The 22,485-nt window shown below is 41.6% G+C and overlaps 1 protein-coding gene across 5 annotated transcripts in view; it reads left to right on the top strand.

The window, feature by feature from the left end:
- The window catches only part of LOC127000585 (uncharacterized), a 74,832-nt gene that overhangs the window by 14,420 nt on the left and 37,927 nt on the right, over positions 1-22,485 (top strand). Inside the window, exons 1-2 of one of the 5 annotated variants that reach the window (XM_050864467.1) lie at positions 1,329-2,602; positions 18,001-18,225. In XM_050864467.1, the coding sequence (XP_050720424.1) occupies positions 18,012-18,225 (214 nt within the window). In that variant the 5' untranslated portion in view covers positions 1,329-2,602; positions 18,001-18,011. Of the gene's footprint in view, positions 1-1,328; positions 2,603-5,975; positions 6,116-18,000; positions 18,226-22,485 lie in introns of those variants that run through there. The other 4 variants (XM_050864469.1, XM_050864468.1, XM_050864470.1 and 1 more) reach the window with 4 other exon arrangements.

Below are 22,485 nucleotides of genomic sequence, written 5' to 3' on the forward strand. Positions count from 1 at the left end.
TGACTGATAGACTGATTATAGACTGATTGACTGATAGACTGATTATAGACTGATTGACTGATAGACTGATTATAGACTGATTGACTGATAGACTGATTATAGACTGATTGACTGATAGACTGATTATAGACTGATTGACTGATAGACTGATTATAGACTGATTGACTGATAGACTGATTATAGACTGATTGACTGATAGACTGATTATAGACTGATTGACTGATTGCCTGATTATAGACTGATTGACTGATTGCCTGATTGACTGAGTGACTGAGTGACTGGCTGAATGAATGAATGATTGACTGATTAACTGACTAGCTGACTATCTAACTGCCTGCCTAACTGATTGACTGAATGACTGACTGGTTGATTGAATGAATGAATAACTTACGGATTGGTTCACTGACTAAACTGACTGACTGAGACTGACTGACTGGCAACTAACTGCCAGACTGACTGACTGGCTAACTAACTGCCAGACTGACTGACTGGCTAACTAACTGCCAGACTGATTGACTGGCTGGCTGAATGAATGACTAACTTACTGATTGATTCACTGACTAACTGGGCAACTGACTGACTGACTGATGACTGATTGGCTGACTAACTGACTTACTGACTGAATGAATGACCTACTGACCGATGAACTGACTGGCAGACCAAGTGGCTGACTGACTGACTGATTGACTGACTGACTTACTGACTGAATAAATGGCTCACTGACATACTGACTGAATAAATGGCTCACTGACATACTGACCGATTAATTGACTGACACGCTAACTGGCAGACTGACTAACTAAGTGACTGACTGAGGAATGATGACTTACTGAATAAAAACCTGTCTATCTGAATGACTGACTGATCGACTGACTGACTGATCGACTGACTGACTGATCGACTGACTGACTGATCGACTGACTGACTGATCGACTGACTGACTGATCGACTGACTGACTGATCGACTGACTGACTGATCGACTGACTGACTGATCGACTGACTGACGGACTTGACTTACTGACGGACTTACCGACCGACTGACTGACTGACTGACCACAAAAAGCACATCAGCTGAAGACTACAAAACATCATAAAATTTAATGTCCTCTCTCACTCTCTCTCTCTCTCTCTCTCTCTCTCTCTCTCTCTCTCTCTCTCTCTCTCTCTCTCTCTCTCTCTCTCTCTCTCGAGCATAGGCTACGAGGTAGAGAGAGAGAGAGAGAGAGAGAGAGAGAGAGAGAGAGAGAGAGAGAGAGAGAGAAAGAGAGAGAGGGAGGTATATGCATGGCCCTTTCTACAGTGCCAACAGTGCCATCTCACCATCCGTTCAGACACCATCACCTCCTCCTCTTCCTCCTCCTCCTCCTCCTCGTCCTCCTCCTCCTCTCCTTCAGTATACAACAGGAGAGAGAGAGAGAGAGAGAGACCGAGGCAGGCTGTGTGTTCGTGCGTGTGTGTGCGCGTGCCTCAGTGATCCTAGCAGCTCGCCGCTCAGTGCCGTAGGACGCGTAGGACCCCGCCAGGAGGCCCAGCGTGTCCCAGCAGGAGTAAGGACCCGTAGGACTCCCGTAGGTCACGCCACACACACCCTGGACGGATTTCAGGACCCGACAGCATCCTACAAGATTATAAAACAGCCTACACTACTATACAACTGCCTGCAACAGCTTAATTACAGCCTGCAAGACCTTAAAACCAGTCTGCAGCCCCGTGATACAGCCCACACCTCGAGAAGAGCCTACACCAGCTTAGAGTAGCCTACAGTATCTTGAGCACAGCCTACAACAGCCTTTTAGCAATACAGTACAGCCTGCTCCCTACACCACATTAAAAGCAGCCAACAACCTTTTATCAGTTCCCAGCAAGCCCACTGCGACGCTATATAAAAGCCTCCACGTTCCATAGACCTTCAACAGCTTGGAAGAACCTAAAAAGCAACATTTAGCGGGTTACAAAGCAGCCAAGAACAGCCTTTTAGCAATACCCCGCAAGCCCGCAGTGGTCCATTAAAAATCAGCAGAAACTTCGAACGAGAAACTTTGAAAAATAAAAATGGACTGAAAAAAAAAGGGCATCAAAAGGAATATCAGAGGAAAACAAAAGAGTAAATAGAAAAGGCAAATACAGAAGACTTAAAAGAAAGGAGAAAAACTTATCCCGAAGAAAAAGTTTAAAGAGAAATTTAAGGAAGCGAACGGAACGGCATCCAACAACTCAACAAACAAACAGATACACAAACAAGGAGGAGCCGCAAGAAAGAGAAAAAAAAAACTAGTCCAAAAAAATAAACAAGATAAGCAAGTGGCAAGAGGAGACTTTGTAAATAAACTGGAGGAAAAGAAATAAACAACAAGAACAACAACAACAATAAAAAAGAAAAAAAAATCAAGACCTTCCTATATTTTTTTCTCAACATCAAGAAAAGAAAAAAAAAATGGAAGAAAAATAAACTAACCAGAAGGAACAACAAAAACAACAACAAAATTTCTTAAACTAACATCAAAACCGATCTAACTCCTCCTCCTCTTCCTCTTCCTCTTCCTCCTCCTCCTCCTCCTCCTCCTCTTACAGTACCAACAAGTCTCAGGAAGGAAGAGTGAGGTAAGTAAGAATCTCTCTCTCTCTCTCTCTCTCTCTCTCTCTCTCTCTCTCTCTCTCTCTCTCTCTCTCTCTCTCTCTCTCTCTCTCTCTCTCTCTCTCTCTCTTAACGAAGCCGCTCCTACTGTTTATTTCCTCTTGGTGAGAAATGATCAAGAGGAGGAGGAGGAGGAGGAGGAGGAGGGCAATATTGATGGCTGCGTAGGCAAGGAGGCGAAGACGGGGAGAGAGAGAGAGAGAGAGAGAGAGAGAGAGAGAGAGAGAGAGAGAGTGTCAATAGTTTTTCAATGTTTGTCTGGCGTGAAGATAAATAATGTTGAATGTCATGGAAACTTAATCATCTTATTGGGTTTGATTTTATTTTTAACATTAATATTACCACAAGTATTGTCTTCTATTTTTTGTTGTTTACTGCTATTAAGGATATTTCATTTGCAAGTACAAAATATAAACTTATGATATTTATTTTTCGTAATGTAAAAGAAAAATACAAAACATCAAATTCAAACACATTATTTTTTTTCGTGTTGTAAAAGAAAAATACAAAATATCAAATTCAAACACTATTTTTTGTCGTGTTGTAAAAGAAAAATACAAAATACCAAATTCAAACACATTATTTTTTGTGTTGTAAAAGAAAAATACAAAACACATTATGTCAAACGCATTATTTTCTTCATAATGTAAAAGAAATATATCAAATACCAAAGCCAACCACATTATTTTCTTCCGTAATGTCAAATAAATATACAAAATACATGTCAAACGTATTATCGTATTGTAAAAGTAAGATGGAGAAATAATCTTTGCTCAATTTAGTTTCGTTCTTATATATGATCGTTAGTGGCAATTATTTAGACTCTGACAGGTATTGTACTTCTCTGACAGGTATTGTACTTCTCTCGTATCGTACAATTCAGACTACGAGAGAATAATGAAGGAAAAATTATTGGCATTGGAAAGAAATCGCTGTTCATATTATTCTTATTAATTTATCGCTTTAGTCACCGATGAATAGACGTAGCGAGGTATTTCACTCCTCTCATATCGTACACGTCAGAATACAAGAGAATATTGAGATGAAATGGTACTGAAAAGATGTCTTACTCACTTCACTCATGTTAACTTATTTCTATTTCTAGTGGCATAAATAGACTAAGACGCATTTCAGTACTCTCATATCGTACACGTCAGAATACAAGAGAATATTGAGATGAAATTGTACTGAAAAGATGTCTCTACTCACTTCACTCATATCAATTTATTTCTATTTTTTTCGTGACGAATAGACTAAGACACCGTACTCTCATGTCATCCACGGCACATTACAAGAGAATGCCAAAGAAAAGAAATTATACTAAACGCCAACAAATGCGTTACTAGGTTTGCACATAATACGTATTGGTTATGTAGTGAGAGAAGGGATGTTGAAAAGAAGAAACGGTACTACAGACACAGTTAAGTCGTTGGGTTGTCTCGGGTAAACTAGAGGAAAACGGTTGAGAAGAAATGAAACAAACACACAAAAACATGTCACTGTATGAGGTTGTGATGTGTAAACGAGAGAGAATGTATAGATGAAGAAATGAGAGTGACTCCAAAACACGAGGCAGCTATCAGGTTATTAGAATTTGATGTGTAGTTAGAATGTGAAAGAAATGGCACTAGAGAGAATGTATAGATGAAGAAATGAGTGACCCCAAAACACGAGGCAGCTATTAGGCTATTAGAATTTGATGTGCAGTTCGAGAGTAAAGAAATGGCGCTAAAGACACACTTAAGCTATTGGTAAAGAATAGAAGAATACACGAAAACACATGAGTTACAAGATTAGGCTCTGATGTGTAGTGGGAAAGGATATTAGAAGAGGAAATAATACTGACAGACATATGAGTCATTAGGTTGTCACATGGTCAGTTCCGATGTGTAATCACCTCCCACGCACCTGTCCTTTCATACCTTACCAAAAAGCGAATCTAAAAAGGAACCATTACATAATATTGGAACCCCCCACCCCACCCCTATCCCTTCCCTATACCTCCCCTCCCCTCCCCACCCTTCCCTTCCCTACCTTACCTTACCTTACCCTACCCTTATCCCTTCCCTTCCTCTATCCTATTCCCTATACCTCCCCTCCCCACTCTTCCCTACCTTACCTTACTTACCTTACCCTACCCCTTTCCCTTCCCTTCCCCTATCCCTCTCTTTCAACCTACCCTACCCTACCTAAACATCAACCCATACCTCCCTTTCCCACCCCTACCATTCCCTATACCTCCCCTCCCCACCCTTCCTTACCTTACCTTACCTTACCCCTTTCCCTTCCTTCACCCTATCCCTCTCTCTCTTTCACCCAACCCTTCCCTACCTAAACATCCCCCCATACCTCCCTTTCCCACCCCTACCATTCCCTATACCTCCCCTCCCCACCCTTCCCTTCCCTACCTTACCTTACCTTACCCTACCCCTTTCCCTTCCCTCCCCCAATCCCTCTCTCTCTCTCTCAACCTACCCTACCCTACCTAAACATCCCCCCATACCTCCCTTTCCCCTTCCTACCGTTCCCTATACCTCCCCTCCCCTCCCCACTCTTCCCAACCTTACCTTACCCTACCTTACCTACCTTCCCATCCCTGCCCCACTCTCTCCCTCCCTTCCTCCCCTTTCCCCCTTCCTCCTACCCCATCCCACCCTACCCTACCTATCCCTACCCCACCCTCTTTCCCAACCCTCTTTTCCCTACCTTACTTTACCTCCCCCTACCCTTCCTCCCTTTCCCCTCTTCTATCCCTCCCCTCTTCCCATCCTTTACCTACCACCCTCCCCTTCTTACCTCCCCCTCCCTATCCCACCCTACCTTACCCTCCTCTTCCCTCCCTTCTTTCCTCCTTCCTTACCCCTCTCCTCTTCCCACCCCTTCCCTCCCTAACTCCCTTCCTTCTTACCTTCATCTCTCTACCCACCCTCCTTACCCTCCTCTTCCTCCCTTCTTTCCTCCCTTCCCTTACCTACCACCCTTCCCTTCTTACCTCCATCTCTCTACCTCACCCTACCTTACCCTCCCCTTCCATCCCTTCTTTCCTCCTTCCCTTACCCCTCTCCCATTCCCACCCTTCCCTACCTCCTCTCCCTTTTACCTCCATCTCTACCCACCCTGCCTTACCTCCTTCTTTCCTCCCTTCCCTTCCCTTACCCCTCTCCTATTCCCACCCCTACCCTACCTCCTCTTACCTCCACTGTACCCTACCCTACCCAACCCTAACCCACCCACCCTTCCCATCCCTCCCCTCACCTACTTCCCTCTACCCTCCCTCTCCCCTTCCTCCTCCCTTCCCATCTCAGTTACCGCATAGTCCGGGGAGGGAAAGGACGCATAGCACGTATTTGCATCCAGTGTGTGTTCTTGATAGTGAAGTAGAGAGTTAGTTAAAGAATGGTGAAGGACCTTACCGTGACGGCCTGATAGTGACGGCGTTGTTGTTGTTGTCATTGCTGTCCAGGTGATTAATTGCGCAGGTATGAAGCGTGTACAGGTGGCTTAGTGAAGGTGAGAGTGAGGGAGAGTAAAAGTGAGTGAGGGAAAATGTGAGAGAGAGAGAGAGAGAGAGAGAGAGAGAGAGAGAGAGAGAGAGAGAGAGAGAGAGAGAGAGAGAGAGAGGTGGGATTCGTATTAACCTTTTCTACAGGTATATATGCAGTGGTGGGCACGGTTCCTCTTTTCCGCTAACCGCTAATTAACGAAGCTAAATTTTTCGTTAGTCGATTAGCGTTTTCGCTAACTTTGGAAACCGTTAGCGAACCACTTAGCTTCCGCTACATGTAGTTCCTCCTCCGCTAACTTAAAGTCCACAAAAAAATCACACAGGTTTGTTTTTGTCCGTTGTGGGCAGACACAGCACCAGTTGAGCCACGTGGCGCAATAATCCCAGGACTTCCACTTTTGGGTAAATTACGCCTTAAAGTGGGACAATTGGACAATAATTAGGGAAACTTTTTGTCTAAGCTACAACATATTGAAATGTCAGGTCACTGGGTCTGTTTTTAGTGGTTTCAGAGCCAAAATACTAAACCGAAGGTAAATCCATGTAAAAAAAAAAGTGGTTAGCTAAATCCATATAATAGCTTCCTTTCAGTGTTCCTTAGTGGTGTTCATTACGGGATATTAGCTTCCATTAATTTCTTTATCAGTCTAGCGGTTTAGCGTCAGCAAAGGTAACTTCTCAGTTAGTGAATTACATGTTAGCGAAGCTAACTTTTCGGTTAGCGGTGCCCACCACTCTATATATGTAATTACGTTTTTGTATTATTAGGAAGTGTTTTCTTCAATATACTCACAAATAAAAGGTTAATTTTTCCTTTAACGAAAACAAAAACAAGAGTAATAATGAGTAATAGTAGTATCAGTAGTAGTAGTAGTAGTAATAATAATAATATTAATGCTAGACTTAAATATTCGCTTCATATCTATATTCAGTGATTGACAAACCTAATAGCCTTGTATTATGACAAGTGTGTGTGTGTGTGTGTGTGTGTGTGTGTGTGTGTGTGTGTGTGTGTGTGTGTGTGTGTGTGTGAAGTTACAGCTAAATATAAGATCACTCGTGTGCGTGTTTGCTTCCTGGAAAAAAAAAGTGTGTGCGTGTGTGTGTGTGTATGTGTGTGTGTGTGTGGTGTTATTGTTATTTTTATTATTATTCATTGTTGTTATTGTTGAATTTTACTTTTCATTTCATTATTTTCATCACTACTACTTTTACTACTATTACTACTACTACTACTACTACTTTCCTACTCCCTTTAATTCCTTGTCCTTCCCTCCTTCCTTCCCTCAAAACCTACAAACACCACCACCACCAACAACAACAACAATAACTCATACAGGTGACAGGCAGAGGCAGGTAATGAAGACGGATGTGAAAGGTGTGTCCCACTAACTTAAGAAAACTGTTGGCCTCTATATCGGACCTCAGATTAGCGTGACTATTACGATTATTTTCATTGCTGTTCTTCTTCCTTCTCATCTTTTTCTTATTTTCTTTCTCTCTTTATTAGTGTTCCTCGTAGTCGTGATTTTACTATTTTTATTTTATCGTTCTTCTTCTTTCTCTTCTTTATGTTCTTCGGAGTGTGTTGTTTTTGTTTGTTTTTGCTCTTTCTCTCTCCTTCCTTATTTTAGTTTCTTCGTAGTTATGCCTATTATTTTTTTTCTCCATTTTTCTTCGTTTTGTTTCCTGTTATTGTTCTTTTTTTACCCTTTCTTCCTTTCTTCCTTTCTTTCTTCCTTCCATCCTATCCTCCTTCCTTCCATCCTATCCTCCTTCCTTCCATCCTATCCTCCCTTCCTTCCTTCCTTCCATCCTATCCTCCCTTCCTTTCTTCCTTCCTTCCATCCTATCCTCCCTTCCTTCCTTCCTTCCTTCCATCCTATCCTCCCTTCCTTTCTTCCTTCCTTCCTAAAGTATAAGTCTTCCTTTTCTCATTTTTTATCTTCGCTCATCTTCTTTCTTCCATCTTCTCTCTTCCTTCCTCTTCATCTTCGCCCCCTTCTTTCCTTCCTTCATTTTCTTCCTTTCATTTTCCTTCCTTCCTTCCCTCGTCTCTATCTTCGCCCCCTTCCTTCCATCCTTCCTTCTCTTCTCTCTCCTTCCTTTATTCCTTCTCTCTTTCCTTTCTTCTTTCATTCCTCCTTCCTTCCATCTCTCCTTTTTATCTTCGCCCTCTTTTTTCCTTCCTTCCATCCTTTCTTCCTTCCTTCCTTTCTTCCTTCTCTCCTCTCTCATTCCTTCCTTTCTTCCTTCTCTCCTTTCTTCCCTTTTCTCCAACTCTCTCTCTCTCTCTCTCTCTCTCTCTCTCTCTCTCTCTCTCTCTCTCTCTCTCTCTCTCTCTCTCTCTCTCTCTCTCTCTCGTATCATTATGTAGGGTACTAGGACAAAAGGACAGGACAGGAATAAGTCTTGATGTGGGTTAAGGAGAGAGAGAGAGTTATGTATATTTGTGTTGTTTATCTCACGGTTGTACCTGTTTAAACTCTCTCTCTCTCTCTCTCTCTCTCTCTCTCTCTCTCTCTCTCTCTCTCTCTCTCTCTCTCTCTCTCACCTATTCTGCTGGCGCGGGTCCTGCACCTCGTGGACACACACACACACACACACACACACACACACACACACACACAACAGTTAACTAGGAGACTGAGGGTGGTGCCAACATCTCTTGCAGTGACTTGGCACCATACACTACCACTATCACCACCACCACCACCACCACCACCATCAACTCCACCACCATCAACTCCACCACCACTACCACCATCAACTCCACCACCATCACCACCATCAACTCCACCACCACCTCCATCACCACCACCACCACCATCACCACCATCAACTCCACCACCATCATTGCTTACACTTCTTGCTTTACTGCTTCCCCTTCTATCATCTCAATCGTTATATCGATCTCTTTTTTTTTTTTCTTTTCCTCCTTTTTCTCTTTCTTCATTTTGTGTTCTTTTCGTTGTTGTTGTTGTTGTTATTGTTATTGTTATTATTAATCTTTCTTCTTCTTCTTCTTTTTCACCAGCCTATTCTGTTAAATAAAGAAATGGAAATGGTCAAATAATTTTCTCTATTTATCTTTTTTTATTTGCCTATTTTTCTTCTTTTCCTCTTTCCTTTACTCAAAAATTCTGACATTTGAAACTACTACTACTACTATTACTACTATTACTACTATTACTTCTATTACTACTACTACTACTACTACCACCACTAATAATAATAATAATAATAATAATAATAATAATAATAATAATAATAATAATAATAATAATAATAATAATAATAATAATGATAATGGCACCTCTTACGTCAGACAAGCTTGCGGAAGTGTTTGTGTAATTATACCGAAGTCATTATGTCTGTCCGTCTGGCAATCCATTTGTCTGTCTGTGTGTATTTGGGTGTGTTTATTTTTTGTGGGTGCACGTCCTCCTCTGTCTATTTCCGTCTGTTTGTCTGTCTGTCTGTGTCTGTCTGTCTGTCTGGGATGCTGTGTTCTCTTCGGCTTTCTCTCATTCTTTCTTCTCCTCCTTCATTCTGCCTTAGTTCCTTTTTCTTCCTTTCTTGTTTCGTTCTTTCTCTATCTATCTGTTTCTCTGTCTGTCTGTCTGTCTGTCTGTTTGGGATGCTGTGTTCTCTTCGGCTTTCTCTCATTCTTCTCCTCCTTCATTCTGCCTTAGTTCTTGTCTTTTCTTCCTTTTCTGTTTCGTTCTTTCTCTATCTTTATCTGTTTCTCTGTCTGTCTGTCTGTCTGGGATGCTATCGTGTTCTCTTCTCCTTTCTCTTGTTCTTTCTTCTCCTCCTTCATTCTCCCTTATTTCTTGTCTTTTCTTCCTTTTTTCTGTTTCCTTCTTTCTCTATCTTTATCTGTTTCTCTGTCTGTCTGTCTGTCTGTGATGCTACTGTGCTCTCTTTTCCTTTCTTTTATCATTTCTTCTCTCTCCCTATTCTTCATTACTTTCATTTTTTCTTCTGTCTCTTTCTTTCTGTCCGTCTCTCTGTGTCTCTGTCTGTCTGTAATGATTTTGTTCCCTCCTCTCCCTCTCATATATTCCTCTTCCTTATCCTCCATTACTCCCTTTTTCTTTCCTTCTCTGTTTCCTTCTTTCTCTCTCTTTGTCTTTTTTCTCTTCCCTTCTCTGTTTCCTTCTTTCTCTGTCTGTCTTTTTTTCTCTTCCCTTCTGTTTCCTTCTTTCTCTTTTTTTTCTCTTCCCTTCTCTGTTTCCTTCTTTCTGTCTTTTTTTCTCTTCCCTTCTCTGTTTCCTTGTTTCTCTTTGTCTGTCTTTTTTTCTCTTTCCTTCTGTTTCCTTCTTTCTGTCTTTTTTTTTCTCTTCCCTTCTGTTTCCTTCTTTCTGTCTGTCTTTTTTTCTCTTCCCTTCTGTTTCCTTGTTTATCTTTGTCTGTCTTTTTTTCTTTCCTTCTGTTTCCTTCTTTCTGTCTTTTTTTTTCTCTTACCTTCTCTGTTTCCTTCTTTCTCTCTGTCTGTCTTTTTTCTCTTTCCTTCTCTGTTTCCTTCTTTCTCTCTGTCTGTCTTTTTTTCTTTCCTTGTTTCCTTCTTTCTGTCTTTTTTTCTCTTTCCTTCTCTGTTTCCTTCTTTCTCTCTCTGTCTTTTTTCTCTTCCCTTCTGTTTCCTTGTTTCTCTTTGTCTCTTTTTTTCTTTCCTTGTTTCCTTCTTTCTGTCTTTTTTTCTCTTTCCTTCTCTGTTTCCTTCTTTCTCTCTCTGTCTGTCTTTTTTCTCTTTCCTTCTCTGTTTCCTTCTTTCTCTCTGTCTGTCTTTTTCTCTTCCCTTCTGTTTCCTTCTTTCTCTGTCTGTCTTTTTTTCTCTTTCCTTCTGTTTCCTTCTTTCTTTTTTTTTCTCTTCCCTTCTCTGTTTCCTTCTTTCTCTCTGTCTGTCTTTTTTTCTCTTCCCTTCTCTGTTTCCTTGTTTCTCTGTCTTTTTTTCTTTCCTTCTGTTTCCTTCTGTCTTTTTTTCTCTTACCTTCTCTGTTTCCTTCTTTCTCTCTCTTCTTTCTGTCTTTTTTCTCTCTTCCTTTCTGTTTCCTTCTTTCCCTCTGTCCCTGTCTGTGTGTCTGGCATGTTATTTGCTCAATCCTTTCTTTTATACTTTATTTTCTTTCATTATTCACCTTTATATTTTTTTCTTTTCCTTCGTTTCTTTCCTTCTCTGTCTGTCTGTCTCGGTTATTATTTTCTTTCCTCTTCTTTCTTCTATTAAACTTTTTCCTCTTTCATTATCTCGTTTCTTGTCTGTGTCTTTCTTTCTCTCTGATCAGCTGGGGGGTTTTTTCTCCGCTATTTTCTTTTATTCTCCTCTCCCAATTATATTATTTTTTTCTTTTCTTTTCGTTGTCTTTGTGTGTGTGTTACGTTGTTATCTTTTTCTTTCCTTTTTCTTTTATTTTCCTCTCCCAATTATATTCTTTTTTTTAATTTTCTTTTCGTTGTCTTTGTTTGTGTGTCTGTTACGTTGTTATCCTTCTCTTCTCTTTTTTCCTCTTATTTTCCTTTCTTCCCAAATTATTTCTTTTTCTTTATCTTTTTCTTTCTTATTATATATTTTCCTCCTTTACTTTTTTTTGATTTATTGTGGGTGTGTTCGTCTGTCTGTCCTCCTCTCTCTCTCTCTCTCTCTCTCTCTCTCTCTCTCTCTCTCTCTCTCTCTCTCTCTCTCTCTCTCTCTCTCTCTCTCTCTCTCTCTCTCTCTCTCTCTCTCTCTCTCTCTCTCTCTCTCATGTGTTTCTTCTTTCCTTCCATTTTTCTTTCTTTTATTCTTTCAAGGTTGTTTTTTTGTTGTTGCCTTGCTTTCTCTCTCTCTCTCTCTCTCTCTCTCTCTCTCTCTCTCTCTCTCTCTCTCTCTCTCTCTCTCTCTCTCTCACTCACCACACACAAGGCGAAACTTAAAGAAATCTGTCCCATAAATTCTTGGACCTGTCACGTGACCTAATGGGACGTGAAGGAGGAGGGAAAGAGGTCTGAACGAAGCATTGTGGGATTGTCCGAAGTTATCGTTCATCTGGAGGGATTGGGTTGCGTAAGGGATTAAAAAAAAGAGATGAAGAATGGTGGGGGGGTGGGGGGGGCTAGAGAGAGAGAGAGCGAGAGAGAGAGGGGAAAAATAGTTGTCCGGGTGGGAGAAAAAATGGAGTAAGTGCCTCTCTCTCTCTCTCTCTCTCTCTCTCTCTCTCTCTCTCTCTCTCTCTCTCTCTCTCTCTCTCTCTCTCTCTCTCTCTCTCTCTCTCTCACTTTATAATTATTTCCATGCTGAGAGAAGAAGAGGCAACAAAAAAGCATTAAAGAAAGAAAATGAAGAAAGAAGAAACATATGAGAGAGAGAGATTTATAGATTTACATAGAAAATCAGACCACACAGACCCATGGTCCAGACTTGGAGGTCTGTCCTTAAACCTAAGTGATTTTACATTAATCAGAAGACTCCAAAACGTTGCATTTCTACTCTAGTTGATATTAAGTTGAAGGAAGTGACGGTCGAGCTTATTTTGAAGAGTCAATCGTGTTACACTGGACCACTGACGGTGGAAGCTTATTCCATTCTCCTTTACAACGTTGGTGAAGAAAAATTTGGTGCAGTCTGAATTTACTTGTCTACATCTGAGTTTTACGCCATTGTTCCTCGTGCGCAAAGTGTCATCGATCATAAACAATGTTGATCTGTCTACATTCGTGAAACCATTAAGTATTTTAAAACATTCGATCAGTTTTCCTCAGGCGACGTTTCTCAAGAGAACATGTTAAGGGTAGAAAGCCTTTCTTCGTATTTGTTGCGCAAGGAAGGGATCATTTTCGTTGCCCGACGCTGAACACCTTCTAATTTAGCAATATCCTTTGCATGGTGGGAGACCAAAACTGTACGCATATTCCAAGTGGGGTCTGACTAAACTGTTGTAGAGCAGGAGTATTACATCTTTATTCTTGAATACAAAGTTTCTTTTAATGAAGCCCAACATTCTGTTCGCTTTATTGCTGCATCGATGCATTGCTGTGAGAATTTGAGGTTTGACGCGATTTTGACCCCAAGTCTTTGACGCATTGAACGCTTTTGAGTTTAACGCCGCGCATTTCGTATTCGAACTTCTTATTCCTCGTTCCAACTTGAAGGACCTGGCACTTGTCTACGTTAAAGGGCATCTCCCATCTATCCGACCAAGCTGAAATTTTGTGCAAATCCTCTTGGAGGCTTTGCCTGTCTTCGTCAGTGAGAACCGAGTTGCCAATCTTTGTGTCGTCTGCAAATTTACTAATGCGGTTATTGGTCCAACATCCACGAGAGAGAGAGAGGCTGCCAAGAGATTACTAACCGCCTTAACTTTGCTTTACTTAAGGAAATAAACACACTTACGTACACACACACACACACACACACACACACACACACACACACACACACACACACGCACACACTTACCGATGAATGAAGCGCTAAAATAGGTTGTGTGCGTGCGTGTGTGTGTGTGTGTTACGGCTAGTCGAAGGTTTATTGAAGGAAGGAGTTAAAAGACTAATTGTATATAAACGAAGAGGAGGAGGAGGAGGAGGAGGAGGAAACAAATTAAAAAGAAGAAGACTTAAAGTAGGAGGAGGAGTTTGAGGAGGAGGAAAAAAATAGAGGTGAAGGAGGAGGAAGAAGAGTAAATATTAAAGGGAAAAAAATAGGTACAAAAATAGATGAAGAGGAAAGAGGATGGGAAAATAAGAAGAAGAGGAGGAGGAGGAGGAGGAGGAATAATCATCTCTTCCTTCCTTCCTTCCTTCTTTCTTTCTTTTCTTTCTTCCTCTTTCTTATCCCTTGTTTCCTTCCTTCCTTCTTTTTTTCCTTTCTCCCTTCCTTCCTTTTTTATTTTTTTATTTCCTTCCTTTCTTTGTCTTTGTTATTCCTTTCTTCCTTCCTTTCCTTCTCTTATCTATTTTATTCCTTCTTTCCTGCCCTCTTTCCTCCTTTTTTCTTTTTCTTCCTTCCTTCTTTCTTTTCTTTTTCTTCCTTCCTTCTTTCCTTCCTGTCTGCCTTTCTTTCCCTTCCTCTTTTCCTTCCCTTCGTATTTTCTTTCCATCTCCATTCCTTCCTTCATTCTTTTTTCTCTCATCCTTTCTCTTTCCTCCTTTTTTTCTTCCTTCCTTCTTTCCTTCCTGTCTGCCTTTCTCTCCCTTCCTCTTTTCCTTCCCTTCGTATTTTCTTCCTATCTCCATTCCTTCCTTCATTCTTTTTTCTCTCATCCTTTCTCTTTCCTCCTTTTTTTCTTCCTTCCTTCTTTCCTTCCTGTCTGCCTTTCTTTCCCTTCCTCTTTTCCTTCCCTTCGTATTTTCTTTCCATCTCCATTCCTTCCTTCATTCTTTTTTCTCTCATCCTTTCTCTTTCCTCCTTTTTTTCTTCCTTCCTTCTTTCCTTCCTGTCAGCCTTTCTCTCCCTTCCTCTTTTCCTTCCCTTCGTATTTTCTTCCTATCTCCATTCCTTCCTTCATTCTTTTTTTTCTCATCCTTTCTTTTCTTCCTCTCATCCTTTCTCTTTCCTCCTTTTTTCTTCCTTCCTTCTTTCCTTCCTGTCTGCCTTTCTCTCCCTTCCTCTTTTCCTTCCCTTCGTATTTTCTTTCCATCTCCATTCCTTCCTTCATTCTTTTTTCTCTCATCCTTTCTCTTTCCTCTTTTTTTCTTCCTTCCTTCTTTCCTTCCTGTCAGCCTTTCTCTCCCTTCCTCTTTTCCTTCCCTTCGTATTTTCTTCCTATCTCCATTCCTTCCTTCATTCTTTTTTTTTCTCATCCTTTCTTTTCTTCCTCTCATCCTTTCTCTTTCCTCCTTTTTTCTTCCTTCCTTCTTTCCTTCCTGTCTGCCTTTCTCTCCCTTCCTCTTTTCCTTCCCTTCGTATTTTCTTTCCATCTCCATTCCTTCCTTCATTCTTTTTTCTCTCATCCTTTCTCTTTCCTCTTTTTTTCTTCCTTCCTTCTTTCCTTCCTGTCTGCCTTTCTCTCCCTTCCTCTTTTCCTTCCCTTCGTATTTTCTTCCTATCTCCATTCCTTCCTTCATTCTTTTTTCTCTCATCCTTTCTCTTTCCTCCTTTTTTTCTTCCTTCCTTCTTTCCTTCCTGTCAGCCTTTCTCTCCCTTCCTCTTTTCCTTCCCTTCGTATTTTCTTCCTATCTCCATTCCTTCCTTCATTCTTTTTTTCTCTCATCCTTTCTTTTCTTCCTCTCTTCCTTTCTTTATCCCTTGTTTTTTCCTTCCTTTATTCCTTTCTTCTATGTTTTCTCACTTTCTTTTCCATCCTTTTTTTTCTTTTCCCCTTCTTTTATGATCCCTTCTTTCCTTACTCTTTTCTTCCTTCCTCTCTTCATTCCTTCATTCCTCCCTTCCTTCCTCCCTTCCTTCCTTCTTCATCCCTCCCTCCCTCCCTCCCTCCCTTCCTTCATTCCTTCCTTCCTCCCTTCCTTCATTCATTCCTTCCTTCCTTCCTTCCTTCCTTCCTTCCTTCACATTTCACATAATTTCCCTAACACTAACAATCTCACCACCACCACCTCGACCACCACCATCACCACCACCACCTCGACCACCACCATCACCACCACCACCTCGACCACCACCATCACCACCACCACCTCCATCACCACCACTTCTACCACTCCTAACACAATATCACCCCCCCCTCCCCCCTCTCCCTCCCCCCCCCTCCCCCCCCAATACCAAGGACTTAACTTCCACCCACGTCTTAGAGAGAGAGAGAGAGAGAACAGGAAACTAAGAACAATGGACGATCATTAGGCGTTAAAATTACGTCATATTTTTTTCTTTATATTCTTCTTCCTCTTCCTCCTCCTCCTCCTTCTCCTCCTCCTCCTCCTCTAAATGGTTCTGAAATCACACTAATGAGGTTTTTGGTTTTATTGTTCACCATCACCACCACCACCATCACCACCACCACCATCAGCACCACTCCATCACCACCACTACCACCAATACACTATACCCACTACTATATTCTCTCTCTCTCTCTCTCTCTCTCTCTCTCTCTCTCTCTCTCTCTCTCTCTCTCTCTCTCTCTCTCTCTCTCTCTCTCTCTGGGGAGGAAGAGGGAGAGTGGATGGTAGTGCTGAAGAAGGGAAAATTAGGCCTGGCTATTTATAACCTGTGTGTGTGTGTGTTTAATTAATCTGTACTCAGTGACCTTCTTTATAATATTTTGGAGGCGTTGTTGTTGTTGTTGTTATTATTATTATTATTATTATTATTATTATTATTACTTTTACAACTACGACAATATTCCTTCATTTTCTATCTGGTGTTCTTCCTTTCTCCAAATATTCCCTGCTTTTCCTCCTACAAATTGACAATCTTCTCTCTCTCTCTCTCTCTCTCTCTCTCTCTCTCTCTCTCTCTCTCTCTCTCTCTCTCTCTCTCTCTCTCTCTCTCTCTCTCTCTCTGCATTCACCTTATTTCTTTAATTTTCTGCTTTTTTCCCTCTTTTCCCTACTCTTTTCCTATCACAATAACAACTTTCCCTCTCTCACTGACAACGTTCCCCCTGCATAGACATATTTCTTTTTTCCTTCTAGTTTATATTCGCATTCTACCACCTTGTCTCCTCTGTGGCATTCTTTTTTTTTACTCTGGCAATCTTTTTTCTCTTTTCTCCCTCACACTGACACCCTTCCCTTTTTGTCCCCTCCCTTTTCTCCTTTCTTTTCTTCTTTTTCTCCCTCCCTCGATAACATTTCCTATTACTCTCTGGTGGACAAAATATTCCCTATTCACCCCATTTTTCTTTCTGTCTGACACTGGCAACCCCTTCTCTCTCTCTCTCTCTCTCTCTCTCTCTCTCTCTCTCTCTCTCTCTCTCTCTCTCTCTCTCTCTCTCTCTCTCTCTCTCTCTCTCTCTTGCAGTGACATCCTTTTTTTTTTTCCTCTACTTCTTCCTCTTCTCATTCTTTTCCTGCTACACTCTGACAACCTTCTCTCTCTCTCTCTCTCTCTCTCTCTCTCTCTCTCTCTCTCTCTCTCTCTCTCTCTCTCTCTCTCTCTCTCTCTCTCTCTCTCTCTCTCTCTCTCTCTCTCTCTCCCTCTCTCCCTCCTTTGCATTTACCTTTTTTCTTTAGTTTTCTCCCTATCTCCCTTTTTTCCTTTTTTTACAGCAAAGCGACAGTTCAAGGGCAAAAAAAAAAAAAAAAAGGAAACAATGAAAAAAAAGCCCGCCTTACTCTTTTCCTTACTCTTTTCCTTTCACAATAACAACTTTTCCTCTCTTTGACAACTTTCCCTCTCACTTCCTCTTTTCTTTCCTCTTTTTCTTCCTCTTTTCCTCCCTCACACTGATAGCTCTTCTTTTCAGCCTTATTTTCTTCTACTTTCCCTCACACACTCATAATTCTCTCCATTTATTTTCTCCCTCTCTCTCTCGTCCTCCATTTTAGTCTCCCACTCCCTCGCCCTTCTTCTCTCTCCCTCCCTTTTCTCTACCACTCCCTCTCACTCACTCCTCTCCCTTCGTTTTTTTCTTCCACTCCCACTCATTCTCTTTCACTCCCTTTTTTATCACTCTCTCCCTCCCACTCCCTCTCCCTCCCACTCCCTCTCACTCACTCTTCTCCCTTCGTTTTTTCTTCCATTCCCACTCATTCTCTTTCACTCTCTTTTTTATCACTCTCCCTCCCACTCCCTCTCACTCCCATTTTCCCTCTCCCTTCCACTCCCTCTCACTCACTCCTCTCCCTTCGTTTTTTTCTTCCACTCCCACTCAATCTTTATGACTCCCTTTTTTATCACTCTCTCCCTCCGTTTTCTTCTCCCACTCCCTCTCACTCCCTCCTACTCCCTCTCACTCCCTCTCTCCCTCTCTCCCGCAGGCTCCCTCAACATGGCGACGTGGGCAGCCAAGTCCGCGATCCAGGGTAGTTACTTTAGTAGCGAGAGTGACAGCGCCTCCTGCCTCTCCTCCGCCCCCTCCTCGCGGCCCCCCACGCCCACCACCACCACGCCCACCACGCCCACTCTCCCCTCGCCCTCCACGCCCTCGCCCGACACCACCATCGAGGATTGCATGGAGGACAGCGGCTTCCAGGACTGGATGGGTAAGATCAGCTGACGCATATACGAACACACACATACTTAAATAGATACATACATACACAGACACACACAGTTATTCATACATAGATGCATTCATACGTACATACATACAGACAGACAGACACTTACCTGTTTCCTTATTTTGTCAGTTTTTTTTTCTTACCTTTTTCTTCGTCTTTACCTTTTGTCTTTTTTTTTTTGTTTCCAGTTTTTCTTTTTCTCTCTCTCTCTCTCTCTCTCTCTCTCTCTCTCTCTCTCTCTCTCTCTCTCTCTCTCTCTCTCTCTCTCTCTCTCTCTCTCTCTCTCTCTCTCTCTCTCTCTCTCTCTCTCTCTCTCTCTCTCTCTCACACACACACACACACACACACACATACACACACACACATACACACATACACACACACACACACACACACACACACAGTTTGCCTGAAATAAATCCGCGGTGTGTCAATCTAATAAGAAAAAAACAATAACAATAATAATAACGATACAATTCTGAACCTTCCAATAATACGGTTTGCAGTAATGACTTTCCCTTAACTGATATTATTATACTACTTTTAATATCGTCACTTTCTCTTTCATCTCCAGCAGGTAGGAGTTTGCGCATTCTCGGTTTGCATTTAATTAACAGTATTCATTAATTTTTTGCACTAATCGTTAACCAGGAAGATAGTTATTAAGGGATACGAACACACACACACACACACACACACACACACACACACACACACACACACACACTAAAAAAAACGCATGCTATAGATTTTTTGGTGAAGATGCGATTATACATTAACAACAAAAAAAAATAGTAATAAGTAAAACCAGAGACAAAAATAGTCTAATTTAAGAAAAAAGTAACTATTATCTTTCTTATTTCGTGTTTTTTTCTTTCTTTTATATCGATTGTAAAAAAAAAAAACCACCGAATTTGCTTTTTTTGTTTTCTTGCTTGTACGTTGATTAGGCGATTTGATTTTCCTTTTATACATATTTTTAACGTAGGGAAAATATCTTGCAAAATATATCAGACAATTTAACACACACACACACACACACACACACACACACACACACACACACACACTCGGACCTTCCTCGTGCCTTGAATATTACGTCACCAAACTTATCTCCCGCGCCAGCCAATCACAGCAGGCCTACGCACACCACCCACGCCTCGGCCTATCAAAACACGCCATTGGCCATCGTCCTCACTAGTGCTATAGTCCGGCAAATCTTAAGTGGCGGCTCTGACGTAGACAGCCCGCTAGACACTGGTGCTATGTCTCCAACTGACCTCGCACACCGTGCCTCTCACATCCTTCTCTCTCTCTCTCCCCGTGTCTCTCTCTTTCTCTCTCACTCTAGTATAAAAACAAATATGGTTTTTATGATTGATTCTCTATCTCTGAGTGAATACAAAGAAATTTGTACAACACTTGGCAGCGTTGCCACCGCGGCGGTGTCAGTTCAACTCAACCCATCACACCGCAGTTGCCAGTTGCTCTGCCTGCTTTAATTATCGCATTTCTGCCATTTTTTGGTGTGTGTCTGCCATCTGCCATACAATGTCAGTTATATGGCATAATTATGATAAAGTATGGAGATTGTACCTATATATGGAATGCCAGGACCGTCAAGCAAATTCTGATGTGAGTCATATGCAGGTGAATGGTGAGGTTCCGCTGGGGATGGCCAGGGAGTGGGGAAGGAGTGGTCGCTAAGATCAGTAAAATATTACACTTTGACCTTATTTCCACACCACCCAAGGGGTAAAGAGTCTTGGTGCGTTGTTTTTAAAGAGGTTTATCATTATTATTATTATTATTATTATTATTATTCATATTCATATTATTATTATTATTATTATTATGCATTGTCGTGCACCATACTCCCCGAATCGAGTACACCCCCACTTTTCTCGCACACACACACACACACACACACACACACACACACACACACAGAGGCACGGTGTGCGAGGTCAGTTGGAGACGTGGCAACAGGGTCTAGCGGGCTGTCTACGTCAGAGCCGCCACTTAAGATTTGCCGGACTATAATTGACAGCCACTTCCGCGCCAATCAGTCACGTCGCTGTTTGTTTAATCTCTACCGTTTGAAGATAATCTGCGAGTCTGTGCTTTTTTTATTATCTTGTGACATTTCAACGCCCTCTACAGTCTAATAGAGTAAGCTAGTTATCTTTTTTTTATTTATCTTTTTATTTTTTTTTACATCAGAGGACACGGCTCAAGGGCAACAACAAGAGTACAGAAGAAAGCCCGCTACTCGCCGCTCCTATAAAAGATAAAGGCAAAGAGTAGCCAAAAGAGAGGTCAGTTTAAGTTTTCTCTATGTCATGACTTCAAATTGAGGCTAGTATTCTCAACAGTTATTTCCCAAAGCCATAAAGGAGATTAGTTGGGTTTTCATGATTTTTTTTTTCACATTCATGGTGCAGAAGCCACGTCAAATAACTGCTAGGCTAATCAGTTGGGGTTCTTGAAAGGTCTGGACTTCCGAAGATCTCGAAGATTCTCAGCAATAAAAAAATAAAAAATATCTGGAATTTGAGATATCAGACTCACAGCCCCTTCTCGTCTTTATTTTTACCGACCCGACCTGTCACACTCACATAGGGATAAGCAAAAACCAGCTGTATCTTAAATTACCCGCTATGGAAATACTAACACAACCTCCCCTACGAAAGCCTTAACAAGTGTGGGTTTGTGAGCCTCGAAATGTTTGTCAATAAAAACGTTAGATTCAGCCATTCAGTAAAAGGATTATTAGTTTCTCTCCTTATCACATCTCGGCGCCATCTATAACCTAAAAGCCGAAGTTAATAAAAGTTTTCTCTGGGTTGTGCGTCCCAAAAACTTAGTTCAACCTACTCCTTTTCGCCATTCTGTACGCACCGCATCATTCCTATTAGTACGCACATCAGGAAAAGAAACTGTTCAGGAAAAGAAACGTCTCAAAAAATTAAACAACCCGGGAAATTAAACTTCTCAGAAAAGGAAAAAAAAGAGGAGGAAAAGAAGAAAGAAATTAATCAGGAAAGAAAAAAAAGGAAGAAAAGCGCAAAAGAAGAAGAAAAGAGAAGAAAAATAAACTAGCCATCTGGAATTAGGAAAAGAAACTAATCAGGAAAACATCGCGAAGACAACAAAAAAAAAACTCCAAATAGACCCAATTACACTCATTTTAATACCTCACCTGTGGATATTTCTTTTTCTATATATTGGTGTTTTTCCTTATATGCGTACTATTTGGAGGTGCGCAGAGACAGGCAAACATACCCTAACAGTAAAAGACTCCACCTCCTACGTCACGGCTCGCATATCAGCCTAGCGTGCGTCATGTGTGTGTGTGTGTGTGTGTGTGTGTGTGTGTGTGTGTGTGTGTGTGTGTCACTTGGCGCTACCCACACGATCATGCGGCCACTATTTACATCCTGTTGGCTCTTCTCCCTCGCACACATTCTTCCCTTCCTGCCGTTCCCTGCCTGTATTGTCTTGACCTCTGTGCAGTAATATTTTCGCTTAGTTCGTCTCCAAGGGCAAGCGGTGGCTGAGCAAGAATGGCGCCGCTATAAAATATTGTCCGCGCCACTAATGATATGGGCCCACCTAAACACTCCCCATCGTAAAAGCAATCAGTCAAGTTGTTTGTTTAATCTCTATACCGTGTGAAGATAATTTGCTAGTCTGCGCTTTTTTTATTATCCTGTGACATTTCAACGCTGAGCAAGAATGGCGCCGCTATAAAACACATGTCCGCGCCACAAGTGAACTGGGCCCACCTAAACAATCCCCATCGTAAAAGCAATCAGCCACGTCGTTGTTTGTTTAATCTCTACCGTGTGAAGATAATTTGCTAGTCTGCGCTTTTTTTATTATCCTGTGACATTTCAACGCTGAGCAAGAATGGCGCCGCTATAAAACACTTGTCCGCGCCACTAGTGAACTGGGCCCACCTAAACAATCCCCATCGTAAAAGCAATCAATCACGTCGTTTGTTTAATCTCAATTTTCAACCGGTACATATAATCTGCTAGTCTGCGCTTTTTTCTATTATCCTGTGACATTTCAACGCCATCTACAGTCTAAAAGAGTAAGCGCCATAGGCCAAACGTAAGAAAATAATTATAAGAAACTAAAGTATAAGGTATATGTGTCTTTTTTTTACTTTGGTTTCCCATATGCATTGCTTCCTCCCTTCCTGCCTTACCCTCCCCTCAGTGTTCTGCTCATAGT

Source organism: Eriocheir sinensis, chromosome 19 (genome assembly GCF_024679095.1).
Source record: "Eriocheir sinensis breed Jianghai 21 chromosome 19, ASM2467909v1, whole genome shotgun sequence".
Lineage (NCBI taxonomy): Eukaryota > Metazoa > Arthropoda > Malacostraca > Decapoda > Varunidae > Eriocheir > Eriocheir sinensis.